The 22340-nt window shown below is 38.3% G+C and overlaps 1 protein-coding gene and 1 long non-coding RNA gene across 6 annotated transcripts in view; both read left to right on the top strand.

Moving 5' to 3' along the window:
* Nucleotides 1–21951, top strand: part of LOC126457588 (thialysine N-epsilon-acetyltransferase-like) — a 142098-nt gene extending 120147 nt beyond the window's left edge. For 3 of the 5 annotated variants that reach the window (XM_050094019.1, XM_050094022.1, XM_050094021.1), the window contains exon 6: nt 21504–21949. In XM_050094019.1, coding sequence (XP_049949976.1) covers nt 21504–21710 — 207 coding nt within the window. In that variant the 3' untranslated portion in view covers nt 21711–21949. Of the gene's footprint in view, nt 1–21503 lie in introns of all 5 variants that reach the window. The other 2 variants (XR_007585491.1, XM_050094023.1) reach the window with 2 other exon arrangements.
* On the top strand, nt 691–9026 carry LOC126457591 (uncharacterized). The gene is made up of 2 exons (XR_007585493.1): nt 691–1057; nt 8644–9026. It is a non-coding gene; the product is annotated as an uncharacterized LOC126457591 (long non-coding RNA).
* Nucleotides 21952–22340: the final 389 nt, after the last annotated feature.

Below are 22340 nucleotides of genomic sequence, written 5' to 3' on the forward strand. Positions count from 1 at the left end.
GTTCTTCTGCTGAAAGTTTGGTGTTCTGAGGAAGGGACCTAGGGAAGGAGGCCCGGTTGGAGGTAAGGAATTCCTGGAAGTTGACCAGTGGGTGGTTAGGTGGGAGAGGAGGAGGATCACAGTTGGCTAGTGGTATGAACTGGGAGAGGTAGGGATTAGGTCGACTCTCTGTTCCTCTCCTTTTTCGGTACGTCCCCCCCCCCCCCCCCCCCACCCTCCCCACCTTCCTGGCCTACAGCCTCCCAACATTTGCACCTATTGGCAGTCTAGTCCCTCCACATTCCACCAGACAGTGCTCTTCTCTGCTCCCACCCATACACTGCTATCACTTCCCTTTTCCTGGCCCCTCCAGATTGCCGCTTCCATTCTACGTGACAGTTGCATTCTCGTCCAAGCTGCAGGAGATGGGAGTTGTGTGTGTGTGTGTGGGGGGGGGGGGATGTACTTGTTTGTGTTAATGAATGTGTGTGTGTGTTTCTTTTTCTGACAATGGCTGTGGACAGAAGCTAATGTGTAAATGTCTTTTAGTTTTGTGTCTCTGCATCTTAATGTGTCATCTTTACAGTAAGTAGCAATCTATCTTTTCCTTAAATTTTGGATATTCCAACCTGGAGTTTCCATTGTATAATTCTTATCATACATTTCTGGACCCAGAAAACTTTAGCTGTAGCAATCTATCTTTTCCTTAAATTTTGGATATTCCAACCTGGAGTTTCCATTGTATAATTCTTATCATACATTTTTGGACCCAGAAAACTTTAGCTGGTCTTGATGTGTTACCCCCAAAAAATAATACTGTGTGACATTATGGAATGAAAGTAAGCATAATATGCTAATCTTTTTATTTTTATATCACTTATGTCTGCCAACATTCATTGTGCAAATAGAGAATTGTTTAGGTGCTTTGGTAGTTCTGTGGTATCCTGTTCCCAGTTGAGTGTATATAGAGCTGTAATCACAATAATTTAACACTTCTATTTGTTTGTCACAGTATTGTTGGCATATACTGGTGGGTGATAGAGCCTATTTACTGCACAACACATGTCTGTGTGTGCAGGTTGACGTTTGTCATGGGAGGAGAGGAGCTGCATCAGATGAGCAGCACCGACAAGTGTTTGCCGGTCGCACCTTGGAAGCTGTATTAAAAGGACAAGGAGTGTTTGTGTAATATTCTGTGGTTTATGGTACTGTAATAATTGTTAAAGAGACAGATGAAGCATGGACTGAATAGAGACTTTTATTTATTTCGTGTATGGGACTCGCTAGAGGTGAGACATGTTAATAATTTGTGGTGGTTATTAAACCAACCATGATATAAATGTATATTAATAGAGTCTAATGATTGATGACTCAGTTGGCTTAACAGAGTTTAAATGCTCATACAAGAAATGGTAAAGTGGTTTCCTGTTGAAGTGAAAATATACACTGATTGAACTGAAAGTTTTCTACGTGTACCCAATTATTACAAAAGTAGAGTCTTTTAAATTCCTATAAGCAGCGATAGTCTTTGGAGAAGAGGCTTCTGGGAGATCGCTGTAGCTGACTATCCAGAGAAGGGGATCAACTAGGCACATCACTTAAGTCAGCTGATGAGAGAGAGGTGTGAATTGTGAATTCAGTCCAGTTTCACACCGCTCCTCCTGTTGTCAAAACATTAGAACGTGGTGACCGTTACAGGACTATAGGAAAATGGGAATTTTAAGATGGAAACGGGAAGAAGATTTTTCAAGTTGCCGTAGCAACCAGGCATAAGAAGATAAGAGAACTGTTTCGAGTAATTGTATTGACTCCAAGAAACCAAATGGAAGAAATTTGTGGATGCATCACAGTAAGAGACTTAAGAAAGTAATAACATCAAAGGAATGGAGAATAGACCTCAACATTTTAGACTAAGCACAGTTACACTAAGAACACTTCGACTAAGAAGATTCGGTGTGGAGAATACACAGCTCTCACACACATCGCAACTGATGCCGAAGCAGTAACCAGCCTTACATCTGATGACGCCGGCGCCAGTGCAGCTCACTGGTGTTGACTCCACATCCACTCACCGACAATGACACTGAAAGCAACGTTCAATGCCGCCGTCACCAGTGCTGTTCACCGGTGCTGAATACATATCTGCTCACCAACGCAGCTAGAACTCTACGCTGGGTGAGCGTAAAACAGTGATTGTTTGAGAATAAAGTTGAAGGAACTGTTGAATTAGACTGTAATATTGTAGTTATTATAAGTAGAGTAGAATTTTTTTAAATGCTCACAAGATCTGAAATGTGTAAAGTTATGGATCAAGAACAGCAACTAGCAGAAACTTCAGAACCAGCCACGGCTATTAAAGTGAGTAGGGAAACACCAGCCTTTTTTGAAGTAGTGAATTTAATCAAAGTTCAAAACGCCCAAATTACTACTTTAAGTAAAAACGTAGAAGCACAGAGTGCAATTTTTAAATGCTCAGAGGCTTAAGTTAGGTTCGGTAAATACTCAGTTGAATGCTAAGTTGGATGACCAGAAGGCAGATTCAGCATCTCTAAGTGAAAAGCTTGATGCACAGAGTGCTAATTTAAGTAGAGAAATAGACACAGTGAATACTCAAATAAATAATAAATTGGACATTCAGAACAAAACTTTAGGAGTGTTAAGTGCAAAAGTAGATAAACAAAATAAGGAATTTAGCCAGTTGTGTGAAGGCATGGGAAATTTAAAAACTGAATATGACATTTTAACCACTAAAATGGAAAATTTTAAAATAGATTTGAAAAGTGAATTAACCAGTTCTTTAAATAGTCACGTCAATCAGCTGTTCACTGACTTTAATCAGACACAGAGTAACCAATTCCAAGATTTAACAAAGAAGTTAGAATTCGACGCTGAAGATAAATGTAATTGTGTAGAGTCTGAATTTAGCGAAAAATTAGGATCATTTCAGAGTGTATATGATGTTACATTTGATGCTGTAAAACAAAGATTACACACTTTAAAGGAAAGTGTTGAGAAGCAGGGCAACTAATTCCTCTAGTCCAATCACAAATTGCAGGTGTTAACACTTGAGTTAATAATGTGGAAAGAAATTTAAAGAGAAACTAGCCACTTCAGACATAATAAATATCAGTTATCTGAAGGAACAGGTAGAAGAGATGGTAGACAGAAAAGTTGCCGCTACGGTAACCTCCGACAACGTGTCTCCGATTTTGTCTTCCGAACTTAGTAACACTAAGAGAAATGTGGATGAACTATGGAAAGAATTCAAACTTATACAGGACAAAGTGGAAAATAGGGTGATTTCTCCTAACATAGTATTAAGTATTGAAGTAATGACTGATTTACAATGGCGATCAAATTCAGGGTTATCTAGGCAGTTTCCTAAGTTTAAGCCAGATAGGGAAGTACACCCTACTCATTTTTTGAAAAGGTTCAATTAAGCCTTGCCCAAGATTTGGGAAGATTAAAAAAAAGATTGAATTTGTGACAGGATATCTTTTAGGAGAAGCCTCAGAGTGGGGTACAGTAAACATTGAAAACTGTTCGTCTTGGGCAGACTTCCAGAAGAAGTTTAATGAGAAGTTTTGGTCTGTGCTTGCTCAAGTGAAGTTAATATCTGATGCATGGAATCCGGATGGAGTCGTCTGTTCTCCCAGGGTTGTTAACATTCTGTGTTAACGGGCGGAGTGATGACCGTTGTGTAACGCGGGCGTGGGGCACACAATACTCTTTAAAGCCTGTATGATGGTAAGTGAGTGGGGTTTACCTTACGAGACAGGATTTTTGTATAGATATTGACCGCGTGTACCTGAATGGAGGCAAATCAGACTTACACCCACTCTGTAATAACAATGATACGTCAAATAAGTCCGAAATACAACTACATGTCAGGACGGACAAAAAGCAACACAGAAGAGCTACCAGTTGTTAATAATACGGTCGCCAGCCTAATTAGGCATTAACTGAGTTTCTTCCCTGTACTAGTTGGCAGATATTCGTGCAAAGCAACAAGTAGTAACACTGCATAATATAGTAGAATTTTAGAACCAGAAAATCTACTGAACTGATAGTTTCACGTTCTGTACTGATATGGAAAAAACCATAAATACATAACACTACACTATAATGTATACTACAAAACTTCGTACTGCCTATTGATCTGATTAAAATCGGGCATAGGTTACCCTAGAAATAGCACTTTCGAGTCACACATACAATGTCAATTTTGATAAAGATAAAACACTGATAAATCTTGGCTTTTATATTGACTTTAACTTTGCTGGTCAAATCAGTTTAAAACACTTCAGAATTCAAATGAATAAAAAGGGGGGGGTGGACCCTGAAACTGTTATGATCACTGTAATAAAAAAAATTTGATTACTGAATTCATAATGCGCTCAAGATTTCCAGTATATGAGTTACTACTCTTTTTATCTTATTTCCTGCTTATTTAAATACCTTTTTATCTGTCTCGAAATAATTAAACTTCATTACTAATTCAATATTAAAGTTATCTTCCAACTTTGTCAGACCTTCGTTATTCATTTACTGGTTCATTAACAAAACAGTTCTTTAAACACCATTCTAACATAGCTAGGTCTGCAGGTAATTATTATTAACACAAACTTTAATTTTTCATCTCGGGACACTCGGCTTGCACAACATTTGGAAAGGACCCTGTCTAGGTTAGTTGTGAGGATAATTAAATGATAGGAAAGTTCTGATAAAATTTAAGTTCTTATTGAACAGTATGGAACAAAAGTAACACTGGTCCATACGAATACAGTACTAAAAGTTTCAACCCGTTTGTATCAATGCGGCGGTTGCCAGGCGGCGAGATGGCGAGGCACAAAGCACACATACAACCACAGCTATGGCTCTTGACGTATCGGCACTTTATTTCTTCATAGCGTCGCAATACTTTTCCATTTAGTGCCTATGGAATTTTGCCATGCTGTATAGGCGCTGGAACGGCATACCCGAGGCTCAATGAAAACTACGTCTTCCAGGAGAGCCTCCTCGCTCCAGAACGTGTTGCTCAGACCAATGCCAAACTCCAACTACTACTGCTGAGCCCGTTGTGCCGTGCAGCGCCCGTGCGCATTTTCCCGCGCTCGCCTGCCATCCACCTTTTACCACTCCCTTACAGACAGGGTATTCACCCGAGGTTTTGCATTCTACATATCCTAATACATTGCCTACGTATGGACCAGATGCACAGTTACAATTTTAAACATCTTACAACAGTTTCAACAATTTCAATTCTGTTACAATATTGCTTGACATTTGACATAAACATTAATATTCACATTGAAACTCGTTTACAGTTTTTCCTAACATGACATAAAACAAGAAAACAAATGAAATCAGAACATCAATTACTCAAGTTTAACGAAAAATCAGATGGAAAAAAAATATTATTTATATGCACAGTAGTACAACGTCGTTGTTGTTACAGTTGGATCCCTAGTTGTTTTCGGTGTTTCTTATGTCATAAAATTTTCCTCCATTGAATTCCCCCTACTTCTTACACTATCCTATTATCCCCCAATTACAGTTTAATAGAGAAACATACTAGCAAGGAACTGTGATTAAGTCACCCAAAACTGCCCCTGGTATGTGAATGAGTCGTCCTCAGTTGTTAGAGGATTGTGCCCGCTAAGTATTTGGATTAAGTCATCTTCAGGGTTAGAGAGTAGAGAGTTGTGCCCGCTAGGAAATTTTATAGCATTGTCCTCGGTTATTCCAGGGGTGCCCCTGCTTGTCTTCATGACTCGTCCCATGTTCTCCCAACTTATTTTGACTTGTTAGGTGGTGACATGAGATGGAAATGGGTAAGATAGATTAAATCTGCCTAGCCAGCCAGTCTCTCCTGCTCTCCACATATAGTTAGGTCTTATTTTTGCCCAGCCAGCCAGTCTCTCCCACTCTCCACATATAGTTAGGTCTTATTTTTGCCTTGCCAGCCAGTCTCTCCTGCCATCCACATATAGTTAGGTCTTATTTTTGCCTAAGCTGTTCTTTGAAGGTAATCTCTTCTCCAGGTTCCCTTGCAAACTGGTGTGTAGAGGTCGAAATGGAATCAATGTCATTAACTGAGTATGTTCTATCAATATGAGATGTCGTTATAAGGACTCTAACAATGAATTTCTTGAAAGCTGTCTGGTAAACCCTTATTTTGCCACATGTTTCTGGGTAGATAGGAAGAACCATAGCTAGCACATAACTTTTAAAATAATTCCAGAATTCATGAGATTACTAGTTTCATACTGAAGGTAATATGTTCAAGTAAAAGTTAAAATTTATACTTTTTGGAGCATATTCATTTTGATAAAATGAAAAAAATATTAAGTTAACACGAGATATAATACTGTGCAAATAATTAAATGCCGATGATAATATGATACATAATTTGATATATAATACAGAATATTTTTTACCTTTTATGAGATGTAATGTAGATGGGAGGATTTGTATCGATTTTGGAAGGGGTGGGTGTTGTAGATTAAAACATGATTTACACCAACATATAAATCATGGGCAACACAGAACACACACCACACCTTTCAAACAACCCTCACAAACAAGTGTAACTGATTCTTCACCATTTGCCACTCCATAGGGGGTTGCCAAGATTTTCTTCAGGGATCTCAAGGGTGAAGGTGAGAATGTCCATTCTGTAGGAGACAATTTAACGCCGTACCTACTCCGGCTTCTCACTCAAGTACCGGCGAGGTAGGGATCTTGGGGAAGGGGGTGGGAAGGATTTCCTGTCTTTGGGGCTATCTTCTTTCACTTCTTCGATCTTAGCAACCATTTCTACTTTTTCCTTTCTTAATTCTCATTAGAGTACCTATCTATCTTTCCCTCTTTCCATATTCAGCTACTTCTATCGTGGAAGTCCTTCCTAATTTCCATGGTTTCCAATAACCTACAACTTATTTCATATAAGTAGGCTGAAGAAACAGGCTACAGAAACGCACTTACACACACACACACACACACACACACACACACACACACACACACACACGAAGAAAAATGAGTACACAGACAATGAAGTTACACATCAAAAAGGAGAGAACCGTCAAGCATTGTAGGGGGAAAGTAATGTGTACATCAGGAATGGATGCACACATTGTCGTTTACTGTGACGGTTCTACATTGCACACATGGTTATATAGGAACACTTTAGGGAAATATGCACACATTGTCATATACTGTAATGGTTCTACATTGCCTATTTACAAAACATATATGGTCAATGGTGATTCCATATCACATATGTGCATAATTATATAAGAACTATGATAATTGCATAAGTATATAAGACTAGAATGATTTCACATCAAGTATGCATAAGAAGGATGTGTGAGCATGGAAAGGCGACATAAGCCAGAGAAGAAAGCATCAAAGAAGGTTAGCCTAACAAGGACTGGTAGGATAGTGGGACTCTTATAGCTTAAGTAAAGTATATTGAATAATGTATGTAGGCATGGTGTATGCTAGAAACGTAGAAGTTGATAATAATAATAATAATGTCATGTGACTAGGGCCTCCCATCGGGTAGACCGTTTGCCTGGTGCAAGTCTTTCGATTTGACGCCACTTCGGCGACTTGCGCGTCAATGGGGATGAAATGATGATGATTAGGACAACACTACACCCAGTCCCTGTGCGGAGAAAATCTCCGACACAGCCGGGAATCAAACCCGGACCCTTAGGACTGACATTCTCTCACGCTGACCACTCAGCTACCGGGGGCGGACAACATAGAAGTCGATGAGTAAAGGAGGACTCTAGTGTGTGAAATGAAGTATTACTAAGCGAGTGTACATAAAGATGAACCAGTTGGAAGAATAAAGGGGAGGGGGGGAGGGGGGTGTCCACCGAGCATTTATCGCATATAAAAGGCAGATAGGCAGACCTAAGAAAGGCTGACCTATACTGTGCTGACAGGGGCACCAAGAAGGGGATTGACCTGTACCATAGGAGAATAGGAATTAAAAGGGGCATGCCTAACAAAACAGAAGGAGGAATTGCACTCAGGGTCAACCCATATGTAAGGTATAGGTACCACTAGCGTTATTAGGTTTTATGAATGTCGGAAAGGACACATTCATTTTTCCCAGAGTCCCTCCAGATTGCCGATGGCGATAAATAATGATACTAGTCAGTACTGATAAAAAAATAGTACAAAAATTAGAATAAAGGATGAAATATTTAAGTGTCCATGGCACCTGGAATTTATAATTGGAGCTGAAGAGAGAGTCCTCATTGTTCATAAGTAAGAGTAATGTGGAATGATATCATAAGTAGAGGCTTACATTCTAAAAAACAAAGTAGAGTAAAGAATCAGTGGAAAGACAAAAATTGGAAGCCTGCTCTATGGAGTACAAGGATTTTAAACAAAAAATTATGTGTATAAACGTATGTAGTAGATGAATACTTTTAAAATGTGGATTGTCATTAGGTATGATATTAATGTACATACTGATTATGTATAAAATATTGCGTATTCGATTTAAGGAGGGGGATATGTAATGATTCAAGAATATCCACGTATTTCTGGAACCACTCAACCTTCTGCCACCTCGAACACGCATGTTTTAAAGATAAGTGTGAGAGAGCGTATTTACTGCACAACACATGTCTGTGTGTGCAGGATTGACGTTTGTCATGGGAGGACAGGAGCTGTGTCAGACAAGCGGTACTGACAATTGTTTGCTGGCCGCGCCTTGGAAGCTGTATTAAAAGGACAAGGAGTGTTTGTGTAATATTCCGTGGTTTATGGTACTGTGATAATTGTTAAAGAGACAGATGAAGCATGGATTGAATAGAGACTTTTACTTATTTCATATATGGGACTCGCTAGAGGCGAGACATGTTAATAATTTGTGGTGGTTATTAAACCAACCATAATATAAATGTACATTAATAGAGTCTAGTGTTAGATGACTCAGTTGGCTTAACAGAGTTTAAATTTTATGCAAGAAATTGTAAAGTGGTTTCCTGTTGAAGTGAAAATATACCATGATGGAACTGAAAGTTTTCTACATGTACCCAATTATTTCAAAAATAGAGTCTTTTAAATTCCTATAAGCAGCGATAGTCTTCGGAGAAAAAGCTTTTGGGACATTAACATAGCTGATTATCCAGAGAAGAGGATCGGCTAGACCCATCGTGTAAGTCAACTGATGAGAGAGAGGTGTGAATTGTGAATGCAATCCCGTGCGCATGGACGTAAACTGTATGACTCCACCGCGTGTGACTTCTCCCAGCTGTTTATCAAGTTAAGTGGTTTTTTCCAAATGCTCTGGCCATAGGTCAACACATATGCTGCAGTGATGTTATCAAATTCTCAAACCTCTGTGAGTTTAGGCTCACTGCTGTTGACAAGTGATGCAGAAGCTGGTCAATTATAACAAACAGAACAGTGTACTGTCGGGGCAGTTTACAGCATCTGCCTCTTACAAGTCAGTGGTTCATTCCATTACATCTTTTGTGGTTTCTGATGCCAACACTGAGAACTTGTTTGGGATGCATGCATTTCAGGCATTTGGATTTTCTGTCATTGACGCAGTTCACCTTGGGTCCAATCAGGTATCATATCCTCAATTGGAAACATTGTGTGAGGAGTTTTTGGACTTGTTTCTGGAAGGTATAGTGTGTACTACAAGTTTTCCTGCTCATACTTCTTTGAAATCCATGCTCAACCTCATTTTTTTCGTGTGCATCCTGTTCCTGTCATCCTGAAAGATCAAGTGAAAGCAGAATCAAACAACTACAATCTCTAAGAGTGATACCTGTTATGGCTAGTGGTCATCTCTGGTGGTTGTAGTTTGGAATCCATCAGGGAAACTCCACCTCTGTGGCAACTTCAGTACTGCTGTTAATGCGCAGCCAGTCATGGATGCGTTCTCCCATCCCAGAAAGAACTGTTGGTGAAAATATTGGGCGGCCAGTGCTTTTCTAAACTTGACTTGTCTGAAGCATAACAGCAGGTTCATGTGGGTGAAGAGTCTCAGTGAGTTCTGGTTCTGAATACTCCTTTTGGTCTCAATCAATATTTACATCTTCCTTTTGATGATGCTATCACCCCTCCCCTACAATTTTCCAACAATTTGTAGGGCATTTGACTATGCCTGCCCCACATTGTATTAATTACCTTGATGATATTGTTGTCACAGGCTTCTCCATGGTCAAGACCTTGAAAAATTTGTGCACTTTGTTTTCTGTCTTACGGTCCACAGGCTTATAGTATAACCTCACGAAACCTCAGTTTTTCCAACCTTCTATTGTTTATTAGGGATTCAAGATCTCACAGGATGTGGTTCACCCTCTGCCAGATCACATCTCCACTGTTACATCTATGCCTTGCCCCTCGTTCGCAAAGGAGCTTCAGGCCTTCCTGAGGAAGGTAGCCTGCTACCATAAATTCCTGCCAGGGGTGGCCACATTGACCCACCACCCACCTGTTGAATGTCTTGTTACGCAAGAATGTACCTTTTTGCTGGAGCTCAAATTGCAAAAATGCTTTCAAATGTTGAAATCCAAACTACTCTCAGCCCCTTGTTTAGCTACTTTCTCTCCAGATCAGTATATAATTTTGGCGACTGACACCTCACAGAATGGCCTCAGCTTGGTCCTAGCTCATCAATATGCTGATGGCTCTGAACAACCTATTATTTTTCTCTCTAAATCTCTCACTCTGGCCCAGCTGCGTTACTCTCGGGTGGAAAAAGAGGCTCTTGCCATAGTCTATGCTCTTCAGAAATTTAATGGTTTCTTTGTGTGGCTCCATGTCCTCGGGCATGCTTGTGTCTCTGTGTGTTCCGGCCTTTTGCTCTGGTGCCTGTGCTGTACATCGTCCCACCCCCACCATTGGCACTGATTGCTGCTGCTCTGGATCCAATGGGTGTGTGTCTCTTCAGGCTGCCAGCGTCTCATCTGTCACCTGGGGGCCCTTATCAGCATTGGGCAGCCAGTAGAGCTGCTTGTAGGGAGCTTGCACTTCTGGCACGGCCTCCGCTGTGCCATCTACCACCGACTCAGGCATTTATACATGCAGAGCAGTGCTGACTCACTCTCACTATGAAAATAACCATGGATTATAAAAGAAACAAGGGTATCATGTGGGATAAAAAGGAGACTGTGTCAACTATCTAGGAACAGCTCTGATGTTAGCATTGTACTGCATTGCAAAGAATGCTGCAAAACATTGAATCAAGTAATCCAGAAATCTAAACAGCCTTATTATGTGAAAAAGATAATTACATCAGGCAACAAAATAAAATCTATGTGGGATATAGTGAAGACAGAGGCAAATGGAGCCAAAAAGGAACAGATAGCAATAAAAATAAATGAGATATTGGTAACAAGAGCATGTACTGTCAAGGAACAGCACTGATGTTAGCATTGTAATGCATTACAAAGAATACTGAAAAATATTGAAGCAAGTAATACAGAAGTCTAAGCAGCTTATTATAAGAAAAAGATAATAACACCAGGCAACAGAATAAAAACTGTATGGCTTATAGTGAAGACAGAGACAGGTGGGGTCCAAAGGAAGAGTAATAGATGGCAATAAAAATATATGAGACATTGGTAACAAGTGCATGTAGTGTTTCAAACCTCTTAAACAAGTACTATGTTTCTGTTAGTGACAGTTTGGAGTTACCAGGTTCAGTAAACAGTGCAATGGAGTATCTGAGACCAGTCTTTACAAATAACTTCAGTAAAATGGAAATGACACTCATGTCTCCCAAAGAAGTAGCATCCATCCCAAAATACTTAAAATTTAAGTATTCTAGTGGTTATGATAACATTTTACTGAACTTAATGAAAGAGCGCTAATGTGAGTTGAGTTCTATCTTAACTTATTTTTGTCATCAGTCTCTTATCAGCCAAACATTTCCAGACTGCTAAAATATACTGAAGTTAAGCCTCTTTACAAGAACAGTAGTAAAGAGATACTGTCAAACTATTGATCAATTTCAGTTTTGCCAACTTTTTCAAAAATATTTGAAAGGTTGTGTTCAAGCATCTGCTCAAGCAAGTGACTGCAAATATTATATTGTCCAAGTCACAGTTTGAGTTCCTTAAGGGTTCCGATATACAGAAAGCTATTTGCACATACAGTGGGAATTTATTTAAATCATTAGATAACAAATTAGAGGCTGCTGTGAGCTGTCAAAAGCCTATGACTGCGTGAATCACATCATTCTGTTAAGTAAATTAGAATATTATGGTGTCACTGGTGAAATGATTCAAGTGTTTTCTAACAAGCAGGAAACAAAGAGTGTCATTGCAAAAAACCTGTGCAGTAAGCAGTCAGTATTCATCCGATTGAGAATTAATTACATGTGGTGTTCCTCAAGGTTCCATCTTGGGTCTGTTGCTTTTTATTGTGTACATTAATGACCTTTTGCCTGTTACATTGCCAGATGCTAAATTTGTTTTGTTTGCAGATGATACAAATGTTGCAATAAGGTATTCCTTTACCTTCTTTAATAAACAATGGCTTAATTTCAGCATATTTCAACTACTCAAGAAATGTTCCACTGATAAATGACTGGTTATTCAGATAAATTAAAATGTCACTGAACTCATTAGCACACTCTTTAATTAACCTCATTGATATTTTATCATAACCACTAGAATTCCCTGATTTAAAGATTTTATGGTGGACATTACCTCTACTGGCGCAGTGAGGAACATATTCATATTACTGCAGTTATTTATAATGGATGGTCTGAAATATTCCATGGCAACATCCACTGAACCTGACAACTGCATCCTTTCAATAACAGCTATGAAAATCTTGCCAAAAAGTTTTGCAACAATGCACACACCAGTTACTAATGTGTCATTTACTCTTAAGGATACAGGGTACGTATAAATGGTGGAAAAATTGAAATTTTTTTATGACTTTATTAAACTCTATAGATACTGCCTACAGGAAAATTAAAGAGACCTCTGGAGAGAAGAGAACCACTTGTATGAATATCAAGAGTTCAGATGGCAACCCAGTTCTAAGCAAAGAAGGGAAGGCAGAAAGGTGGAAGGAGTATATAGAGGGTTTATACAAGGGCGATGTACTCGAGGACAATATTATGGAAATGGAAGAGGATGTAGATGAAGACGAAATGGGAGATAAGATACTGCGTGAAGAGTTTGACAGAGCACTGAAAGACCTGAGTCAAAACAAGGCCCCGGGAGTAGACAACATTCCATTAGAACTACTGATGGCCTTGGGAGAGTCAGTTATGACAAAACTCTACCATCTGGTGAGCAAGATGTATGAGACAGGCGAAATACCCTCAGACTTCAAGAAGAATATAATAATTCCAATCCCAAAGAAAGCAGGTGTTGACAGATGTGAAAATTACCGAACTATCAGTTTAATAAGTCATGGCTGCAAAATACTAACGCGAATTCTTTACAGACGAATGGAAAAACTGGTAGAAGCGGACCTCGGGGAAGATCAGTTTGGATTCCGTAGAAATGTTGGAACACGTGAGCCAATACTAACCTTACGACTCATCTTAGAAGAAAGATTAAGAAAAGGCAAACCTACGTTTCTAGCATTTGTAGACTTAGAGAAAGCTTTTGACAATGTTAACTGGAATACTCTCTTTCAAATTCTGAAGGTGGCAGGGGTAAAATACAGGGAGCGAAAGGCTATTTACAATTTGTACAGAAACCAGGTGGCAGTTATAAGAGTCGAGGGGCATGAAAGGGAAGCAGTGGTTGGGAAAGGAGTGAGACAGGGGTGTAGCCTCTCCCCGATGTTATTCAATCTGTATATTGAGCAAGCAGTAAAGGAAACAAAAAGAAAAATTTGGAGTAGGTATTAAAATTCATGGAGAAGAAGTAAAAACTTTGAGATTTGCCGATGACATTGTAATTCTGTCAGAGACAGCAAAGGACTTAGAAGAGCAGTTGAACGAAATGGACAGTGTCTTGAAAGGAGGATATAAGATGAACATCAACAAAAGCAAAACGAGGATAATGGAATGTAGTCAAATTAAATCGGGTGATGCTGAGGGAATCAAATTAGGAAATGAGACACTTAAAGTAGTAAAGGAGTTTTGCTATTTAGGGAGTAAAATAACTGATGATGGTCGAAGTAGAGAGGATATAAAATGTAGACTGGCAATGGCAAGGAAATCGTTTCTGAAGAAGAGAAATTTGTTAACGTCGAGTATAGATTTAAGTGTCAGGAAGTCGTTTCTGAAAGTATTTGTATGGAGTGTAGCCATGTATGGAAGTGAAACATGGACGATAACTAGTTTGGACAAGAAGAGAATAGAAGCTTTCGAAATATGGTGCTACAGAAGAATGCTGAAGATAAGGTGGGTAGATCACGTAACTAATGAGGAGGTATTGAATAGGATTGGGGAGAAGAGAAGTTTGTGGCACAACTTGACTAGAAGAAGGGATCGGTTGGTAGGACATGTTTTGAGGCATCAAGGGATCACAAATTTAGCATTCGAGGGCAGCGTGGAGGGTAAAAATTGTAGAGGGAGACCAAGAGATGAATACACTAAGCAGATTCAGAAGGATGTAGGTTGCAGTAGGTACTGGGAGATGAAGAAGCTTGCGCAGGATAGAGTAGCATGGAGAGCTGCATCAAACCAGTCTCAGGACTGAAGACCACAACAACAACAACAACAGTCTTCCCTGATTACATTGATACATACATTGGAGTTTCAAATGAAAAATGACCTATGTATACCAAATTTTAAAGTTATGGCCATGTATGCCACCCCCCCCCCCCCCCCCCTTTTATTTCTGTTACAGAAACCGGTATTATTTCAAAAAGAACTGTGTACTTTCTGTTTCCAGTGACTATACATACAATACATCGTATATGTTGGTAACAGAGCAGGTTTCTGGTGTCTGTAAATAATTATCTTTGCTAGTATTTACTATTGTTTCGCTGAAGCAATTTGTTCACATGTTACTGAATGTTTGTTGCCCAAGTGCTACATATATTTGTGAAAGTACATATTCTTTAGTGTGCAATAAATACAAGGTATTCCATGCATCAAGAAATTCAATAAAAGGAAATTCCATGGTAACCAGCTCACAAACAAAGCAAGCCACACTGTTGAAAGTAACCTATGTACCAGTTCTTCAGGGAAGAAACTCCCACATGGCGCACCTCCTGGTGATTCAAATTTTTGTGTTAACAATGATGCTGTTTGTGGTAATTTCTAAGAATGTTTGCCTATGAAAGCCGCAGGTTCCAAACAATAGATATCAAACATGAAATTGTAAATCGATCATGCAACTGTGGTGGTCGGCGTTATGAGCATGTTCGTAGTGGTCACTACAGCAATGACAAAAGAATACCATTGCTAAAATACTTGTCATTACAAATGAAATGACTTACCTCACTCATCGATGATGTTGTCATCATGAGAAAGTTCATTTGATGTTTATGGTATGGGAAGCATTCCCTTTCTGCCGTAACCTGGGTAAACTCTACCAATATCACGCAAAATAAAAATATGGATAGAGTGTCACATGCGTTAACTTTTCCTTGCAACTGCAAGTTATGGAAATAGAGGTACTGAAACAAGTAGAGTTCATCTCTTTCTCCTGGACACCCTTCTCTTTTAATGGAAGATTTCACAGATTTCCACAGCTGCTTGATGTTCTGTATGTGGACACTGGGATCGTGTGAAGACACGAACTCTGCAGAGTGGTTGACGAACTCGTGGTTGAATCCTTCTGCTTTCAGTGTCTTGTAGGACTGAAAGCCGTCTGTAATGATATTACTACCGGGAAGTATAAAGTGCTTTGTCAAACTGATTACAGTTATCTTGTCTCTGGACAACACTCTCACAACAAAACACTTCCGGAACTCTCATTCTATACCACCAAATACACAAATAACTTTGATTCAATTCTTTGAAGGTTGTCCTCTCTGGTTTTTCCTTCTTGCTATGTGTGATTCGTCCACTTCAACAACTTTCCTTGGTCCACCGGTAGGTACACTGTCATTCGTCACTATTACATAACACACTTATCTGCAAAACCCGAAATAGTTGCACATGGTATTAGTAGATAAGTCAGTTTCCTATGCTGTTGCTTCCAGGGTGTAGTCTCTAATCCAGCTAGATAGAAGAATTACACCGGTCTGGATGGATAATTTGGAATAGTCAAACTATGTATTCTTCCTGGCTTTCCACAATGAAATTGTAATGGTATTTCAGTATCAGAACTGTTCTTACGAAGTTTTATACACAGTCCCTCGTTTTGTCATCCAGTATTAGTCATATTTGCAACAAAAAGTCAATCAATTTTCTACATTGCATAAGCACAGAATTAGATTCTTTCACATGAGCCAATCGGGCGAAGAAACGTCAACAACACCAGACACTCACTACCAACGTAAATCGTCTGGGTCTCCCTAGCAACTCACAAATAATTTATCGTAACACCCACCACCACATTCACCTGATTGATTTACATTCACACGTTGGATATCTATCGTTCGGAGCCCGCGGCTTTGATAGGCAAACATTCTTTGAAATTACCCTGTCTGTAGTGGATTTGTTGTTGTTTATGTGGGCATCTTATCTTCTATGACGAAGGAGGTGGCGAAATGTACACAATGTGATGGTGTAGGCTGTCAGGAAGTAACTGAACAACAAAGTGGCAGGAAGGGTTTGCCATCAAATTTTGTTTTTCTGTGTAGATCCTGCAATAAATCTACCTCGAAAATGACTTTGAACATTGTGCATAATTCATATGATGTGAATTTGAAGTTATTGGATACAGTGCGTGCAATAGGAAAAGGCTGCTCAAACATTTTGTGGTTTGATGGACCTTCCTCCTTCTCCCAGTAGGCTCGACAAGAACATAAATATACTTTTAGGTACCTTGATGGTTGTGTCTAAAGCATCTATGAAACGTGCAGTAGAAGAAACTGTAAATATTAGCGGAACCAGGGACATTGCTGTTGCACTTGATGGGACATGGCAACGTTGAGGACATCGTTCCTTGAATGGTGTTGTAAGTGTTACTTCTCTGGAGAATGGAAAAGTACTGCCACACCTGCCATGGCAACACTGAACATCAGTGTTCTAAGAATTATGATGGTTACAATGGAGGTATGGAGTGTGACGGAGATCTAAACATATTTTAGAGGTACCTAGGCGATGGGGAATTGAAAGTTTTCAATAAAATTAATGAGTTCAATGTTTATGGTGACACCTTAGTAACAAAACTGGAGTGTTGTGGACATGTGCAAAAGAGGATGGGTGCTAGATTGAGAAAGCTACGAAGAGAAATGAAAGGAAAGTTGCTATCTGATGGAAAATCACTGTCTGGCCAAGGCAGATTGACAGAAACTGAAATAGACCTTCTTCAGAGTTATTATGGACTGGCCATTAGACGAACTGCACCTCTGAATGATGTTACAGCAATGAGAAAAGCTGTATGGGCCACCTACTTTCATAAGTTCTCCACAGATGATTACCCTGTTCACTGACTTTGCCCTAAAGGAGCAGATTCTTGGTGTGGTTACCAAAAAGCAAAAGGAAGTGGTCAAATATACCATCATAAGCATTCTCTTCCTGAGTCTGTTATGAATGAAATAAAACCAATTTTTAGAGACTTGAGTGACCCTGTTTTTCTTAGTTAATGTCTTCATGGGGGCACTCAGATTACAAATGAAAGTTTCAACCATTGCACATGGGAAAGATTACCCAAGAATGTTTTTGTTGGACTAAATACATTGAAAGTTGGTGTAATAGATGCAGTGATATGTTTCAATGATGGAGTGATAGGAAGGTTGGAAGTCCTGAGAAATTTAGACATAAAATGTGGCTCTAATATGGAAGATCAATTGCTTGCATGTGACAGACAACAGGTGCATGAAGCTGTAAAATTTGCTCTTAAAGTTACTAAAGAAGCAAGAAGTGCTAAAAGGAATGCCAAGAGGAAGCTTGAAGATGAAGAAATGCTGCAGGATGAAGACTATGCTTCAGGAATGTTCTGAGGCACAGTTTAATTGGACTCATATCTTCATTCACAATTTCCCACAAGTTGTATTTTTCAGAATTCAGGTACAAATATTTCCTAAAGTTTATAAAGCATTGCTCTAATTTTTTTCTGTAACTTGCAGTAGTCCATACTTATGTAGTAGATCCAAGCTTTATTGCAGAATCAACTTAACTGTAGAAAAAATAACATTGACATTAGGAAAAAAATAATAAAAACTAAAATTTAAGACATGATATTTTTTTATCCTTATAATATACATAATATGTGGAATTACATAGGTCTAGTACCTCAGCCATCATGTCATGCATATCTGAGAAAAATTTGGTATCCTTCAAATGTATAACATTGGTTTAAATGGTACCTCAATTTGAGGAAGAATTTTGGGGAAAAAAATTGCATCAATTTCTTTGTAGTTTTTTTAATAACCCTAAGCTGGTTAAAAAATATTCAAAATACTTCTAATTTGTTTAGAAAATGTGCTGCATTACCTGATATCAACAAAAAATCTGTAAAACATGTATATTATAAACAGTGCCTGAAGGAAATAGGTGTTGATTGTTACATAATATGTCTGATTGTACCAGTCTCCTCCTTCACTATATCCCATATTGTCTTTATTTTGTTATCTGATGGATTATCTATTTTTTTGTAATGCATTTTATTTCATGTCTGTTTTATTGGCTTTAATAGTTTGCAGTGTGTCTTGTAATGAGCTAGAGCATAAACATCAGTTTCCTTTTCAGTTTAAAGATACCTATATTCCTTGAGTAATAGCTTTTTTGTAGACATTGGTCTAATCTGGTTTAGATTTGGGGATAACAGTGTTCGAATAAGGTAATGACTTTATTAATAATATGTTGTATTTTTCATTCATGCCATGAGCACTGTATACATCACTCCGGTTTATGTCTTTCAGGAGTGTCGTAAAATAATCACTGTTTGGCTTACTGGCTATCCTCTTGCATTCAGATTTAGTAGATTTTATATCCTGGTCATTACTAACATTTTACAAAATGAACTCCATGTCATGGCCTGAGAGACTATTGACTACTGGTTTTGTAATATAATTTTGTTCATTGACCCTTCTATAAGTATATTAACTATTTCATTTTTCTTTTGCTATTAATTGGACCAGTAAAGCATCAAGGTGATTTATGAACAGATTACAGTGCTCAGCATACACTTTGTAAGGGGTTTGTTATGAAACTGTACAGTCTGTACTCTTAAATTTATGACAGTTCCTTATGAATGTGGCAACTCCTCCTTTCTCTGTTTCTGCTCAACAAAAATAAGATGCTAACCTAAATCCTGTATCACTTAACACAACTCTACCAATGGTCACATGATGTTCGGAAATGCAGCTTATGTCAACTGGATTTGATGACTCAGAATCATACATGCAGATAACTAGTTCATTGATTTTACTTCTTAGTCATCAAATATTTTGATGCAATAAAGATAGGTGGCATTTCACATTGTTTGAGATAAAACTGGGTGGAAATTTCTACTGATTGCTGAAAATATGTAACCAACAGTTGTTTGTGCTGATGGCACTATGCCAGAATTAAGTTGTTTGGAATCTTTCTCAAGCTGAAAGTCTGCTTCAATCCTAAGCTCTCTTAAAAACTTTGTTTCTTTCTGTCCTTCTTACCTTAAAAATTATGCTTCTCTGATGCCAGTAATCACTGTTATACTCATGACAGTGCCATCCCCCCCCCCCCCCCTTAAATTTTCTGATATTAGCCCAGCCACTTTTTCCTTTCCTTTCCTATTGAGGCAAAGGCCATTCCTGGTATAGGCTAATCTACTGACGGAATCAACAGTAACAGAATGAAACTGAATGGTCAACTTTGGTTTACTGGGACAATTTTAGGGAAGTGTGCTCTATCTATGAAGGCGACCACATATAGGGCAGTAGTGTGAGCCATTTTTGACTAATGTTTGGGTATTTTGGATCCACACCATGTCGGATTAAAGGAAAACATTGAAGCAATTCAGAGACAGACTACTAGATTTGTTATCGTTAGGTTGGAGCAACCTGCAAGTATTATGCTTCAGGAACTCAAATGGGAATCACTGGATGGAAGGTGACATTTTTTTCAAGGAACACTATTGTGAAAATTTAGAGAAGTGGCATTTGAGGCTGACTGCAAAATTATTCTACTACTGACCAATGTGCATTTCCTATTGGGACCATGGAGATAAGAGTAGAGAGAATAGGGTTCATACAGAGGCATGTAAACAGTCATTTTTCATTCAGTTTATTTGCAAGTGGAACAGGAAGGGAAACAACTAGTAGTGATAAAGGGTACCCTCTGCCAAGCACCATATGGTGCCTTGTGTGGTATGTTTGTGGATGTAGATTTGTAGATGAGTTGTCTTCTGATGAGGATCAGTTGTCGTCAGGAGAGTGTTTACTCTTTTTCATTTTTGTTTGTTAAGTATCATATTCTACTGATGTAAAAGTTTCAGCCTTAAAGTAAGATGTTGCTTTTGTAATGAAATTCTTCCAGCTGCCACTCATGTAGCAGCATAAGTTGCAGCATAAACACAGATATACTATGTGTCTCACTACAATGAAAAAGAAATAAAGCTATATTGATAGACATTTGTAGACTTATTCTATTGTATACAGCTACACATAGGACACTAACAAGCATCAAATCTCCAGATTCCAGAAAGTTACATTACACACCTAAAGTATGACTGATAATGTGTGCCATACTTTCAGCATATGTCTAACTGAAATATGTTCCTTCTTTTGAAAATTCGTTAAAATATTTTCATTACTTCTGATTTTAAAGAAGAATACTCTCATCAGTTTTTTCTTGTGTCATGGTAGTTTCACAGATATTTATTTCTGTTATGTGCAACAAGCAAAATTTTTGAAGTTAGCTTTCGCATTAACCCTGTCAAATTTCTGTTATTTATTTCTATACAGGAAATAGTTTGCTTTTATGTCTTATTCATGTCTTATTGTCATTTACTATGAATAAAATGTTCCACATTAAGAGTGAATTAAGAGTGGATTAAGAGTGAACTTTCTTCTTTTTAACTTAGAAAAGTGCACTAAGTTTTCATTTATTTTTCACAAACTGTTGTTTCCGTACATTCAGGCAGCAAAATTCTAAGTACTGCTGATGGTCACATAGCCTTTTCATTTTACTGTTTCTATTTATCTTGTGTTTTACAAAATCCCAAGATTTATAAATAAATATATGTCTCTTGGATCAGCCAGTGCATCACATTTTATGGATCCCATGATATTTCTTCTCAGCACTGTCAGGTGGTGGCCTTCTTTTACCGCATGCAGTTACTACTTCACATCGCCTGACGATGTTGAGCAGTTACCATGAAGGAATACTGTGTAATACAAAAAACTTGATCTGGCAGCAGGCCCAAGAGATGTATACTGAAAATATACACTAGGAAAGCCTGAACAGAGGTATCTCTAAATTAGTTGAAAAATGTCATCCAGTTATGAAACAATTTTTTCCCTTTCAGAAAGGAATTGAGACTGGATGTGTTCAAATGGACCTTGTTGTACTCAATTGGAATCCAGCTCAAATATTTTACAAACGAAAAGGTGCAACTGACATCACTTCTGAGAAAAACTTCAATTACTACAGTATTGACAGAGATGCTATGGAGCACCTGCTTGCCTACAAGTACAAACATACACTAGTGGACACAAAATCTGTTAATTTGTGAAGTCACTGTTATTAGTAGCTGTTCTTATTGGTTTCTTAAGTGATTAATTTTCAGCGTGGATGAAAATCAGGACTGTTATTAAAAAGTAAAGAAAGGTACTTTGTAATTCTGCATGTTATTTACTTTCTTAAAGTAACTTACAAAGAAAAAATATTTTTATGAAATACTCTGTTTGTTCAATTGTGTTCCATTAGTCTTGTTGGATTGTTGTAAAGTACTTTTATTAATGTTAACAGTGAGGTATTACACGACAATGCTAAATAAGAATTTACTTGATCAAAAGATTAAATAAATAATCAGTAAAAAAGCTATGTGGCCCTTTGTTTCTATAATTATTTAGTTATGTGACTTGGTGGCAAAAAAAGTTTTTTTGCATATAATAAAGTTTGACCAAGCATCCACAGAGAATTCACAGTAATAAATAATAATTTATTAGTGGAGATTCTTGGATGGAGGAATACATAAAATAAGGGAAAGGTAACCACTCACCCATAGTGGATCAATGCAGGGAGCACAGTAACACATAACATAAAACAGCATTCACACTAGCTTTCGAGCTAGCTCTTTTCCCAGCAGTAGTACACAAATGCACACATGCCAGCACGCAGACATCCAAACACACTTTCCTGT

This window comes from Schistocerca serialis, chromosome 2 (genome assembly GCF_023864345.2).
Source record: "Schistocerca serialis cubense isolate TAMUIC-IGC-003099 chromosome 2, iqSchSeri2.2, whole genome shotgun sequence".
In the NCBI taxonomy this organism is placed as follows: Eukaryota; Metazoa; Arthropoda; class Insecta; order Orthoptera; family Acrididae; genus Schistocerca; species Schistocerca serialis.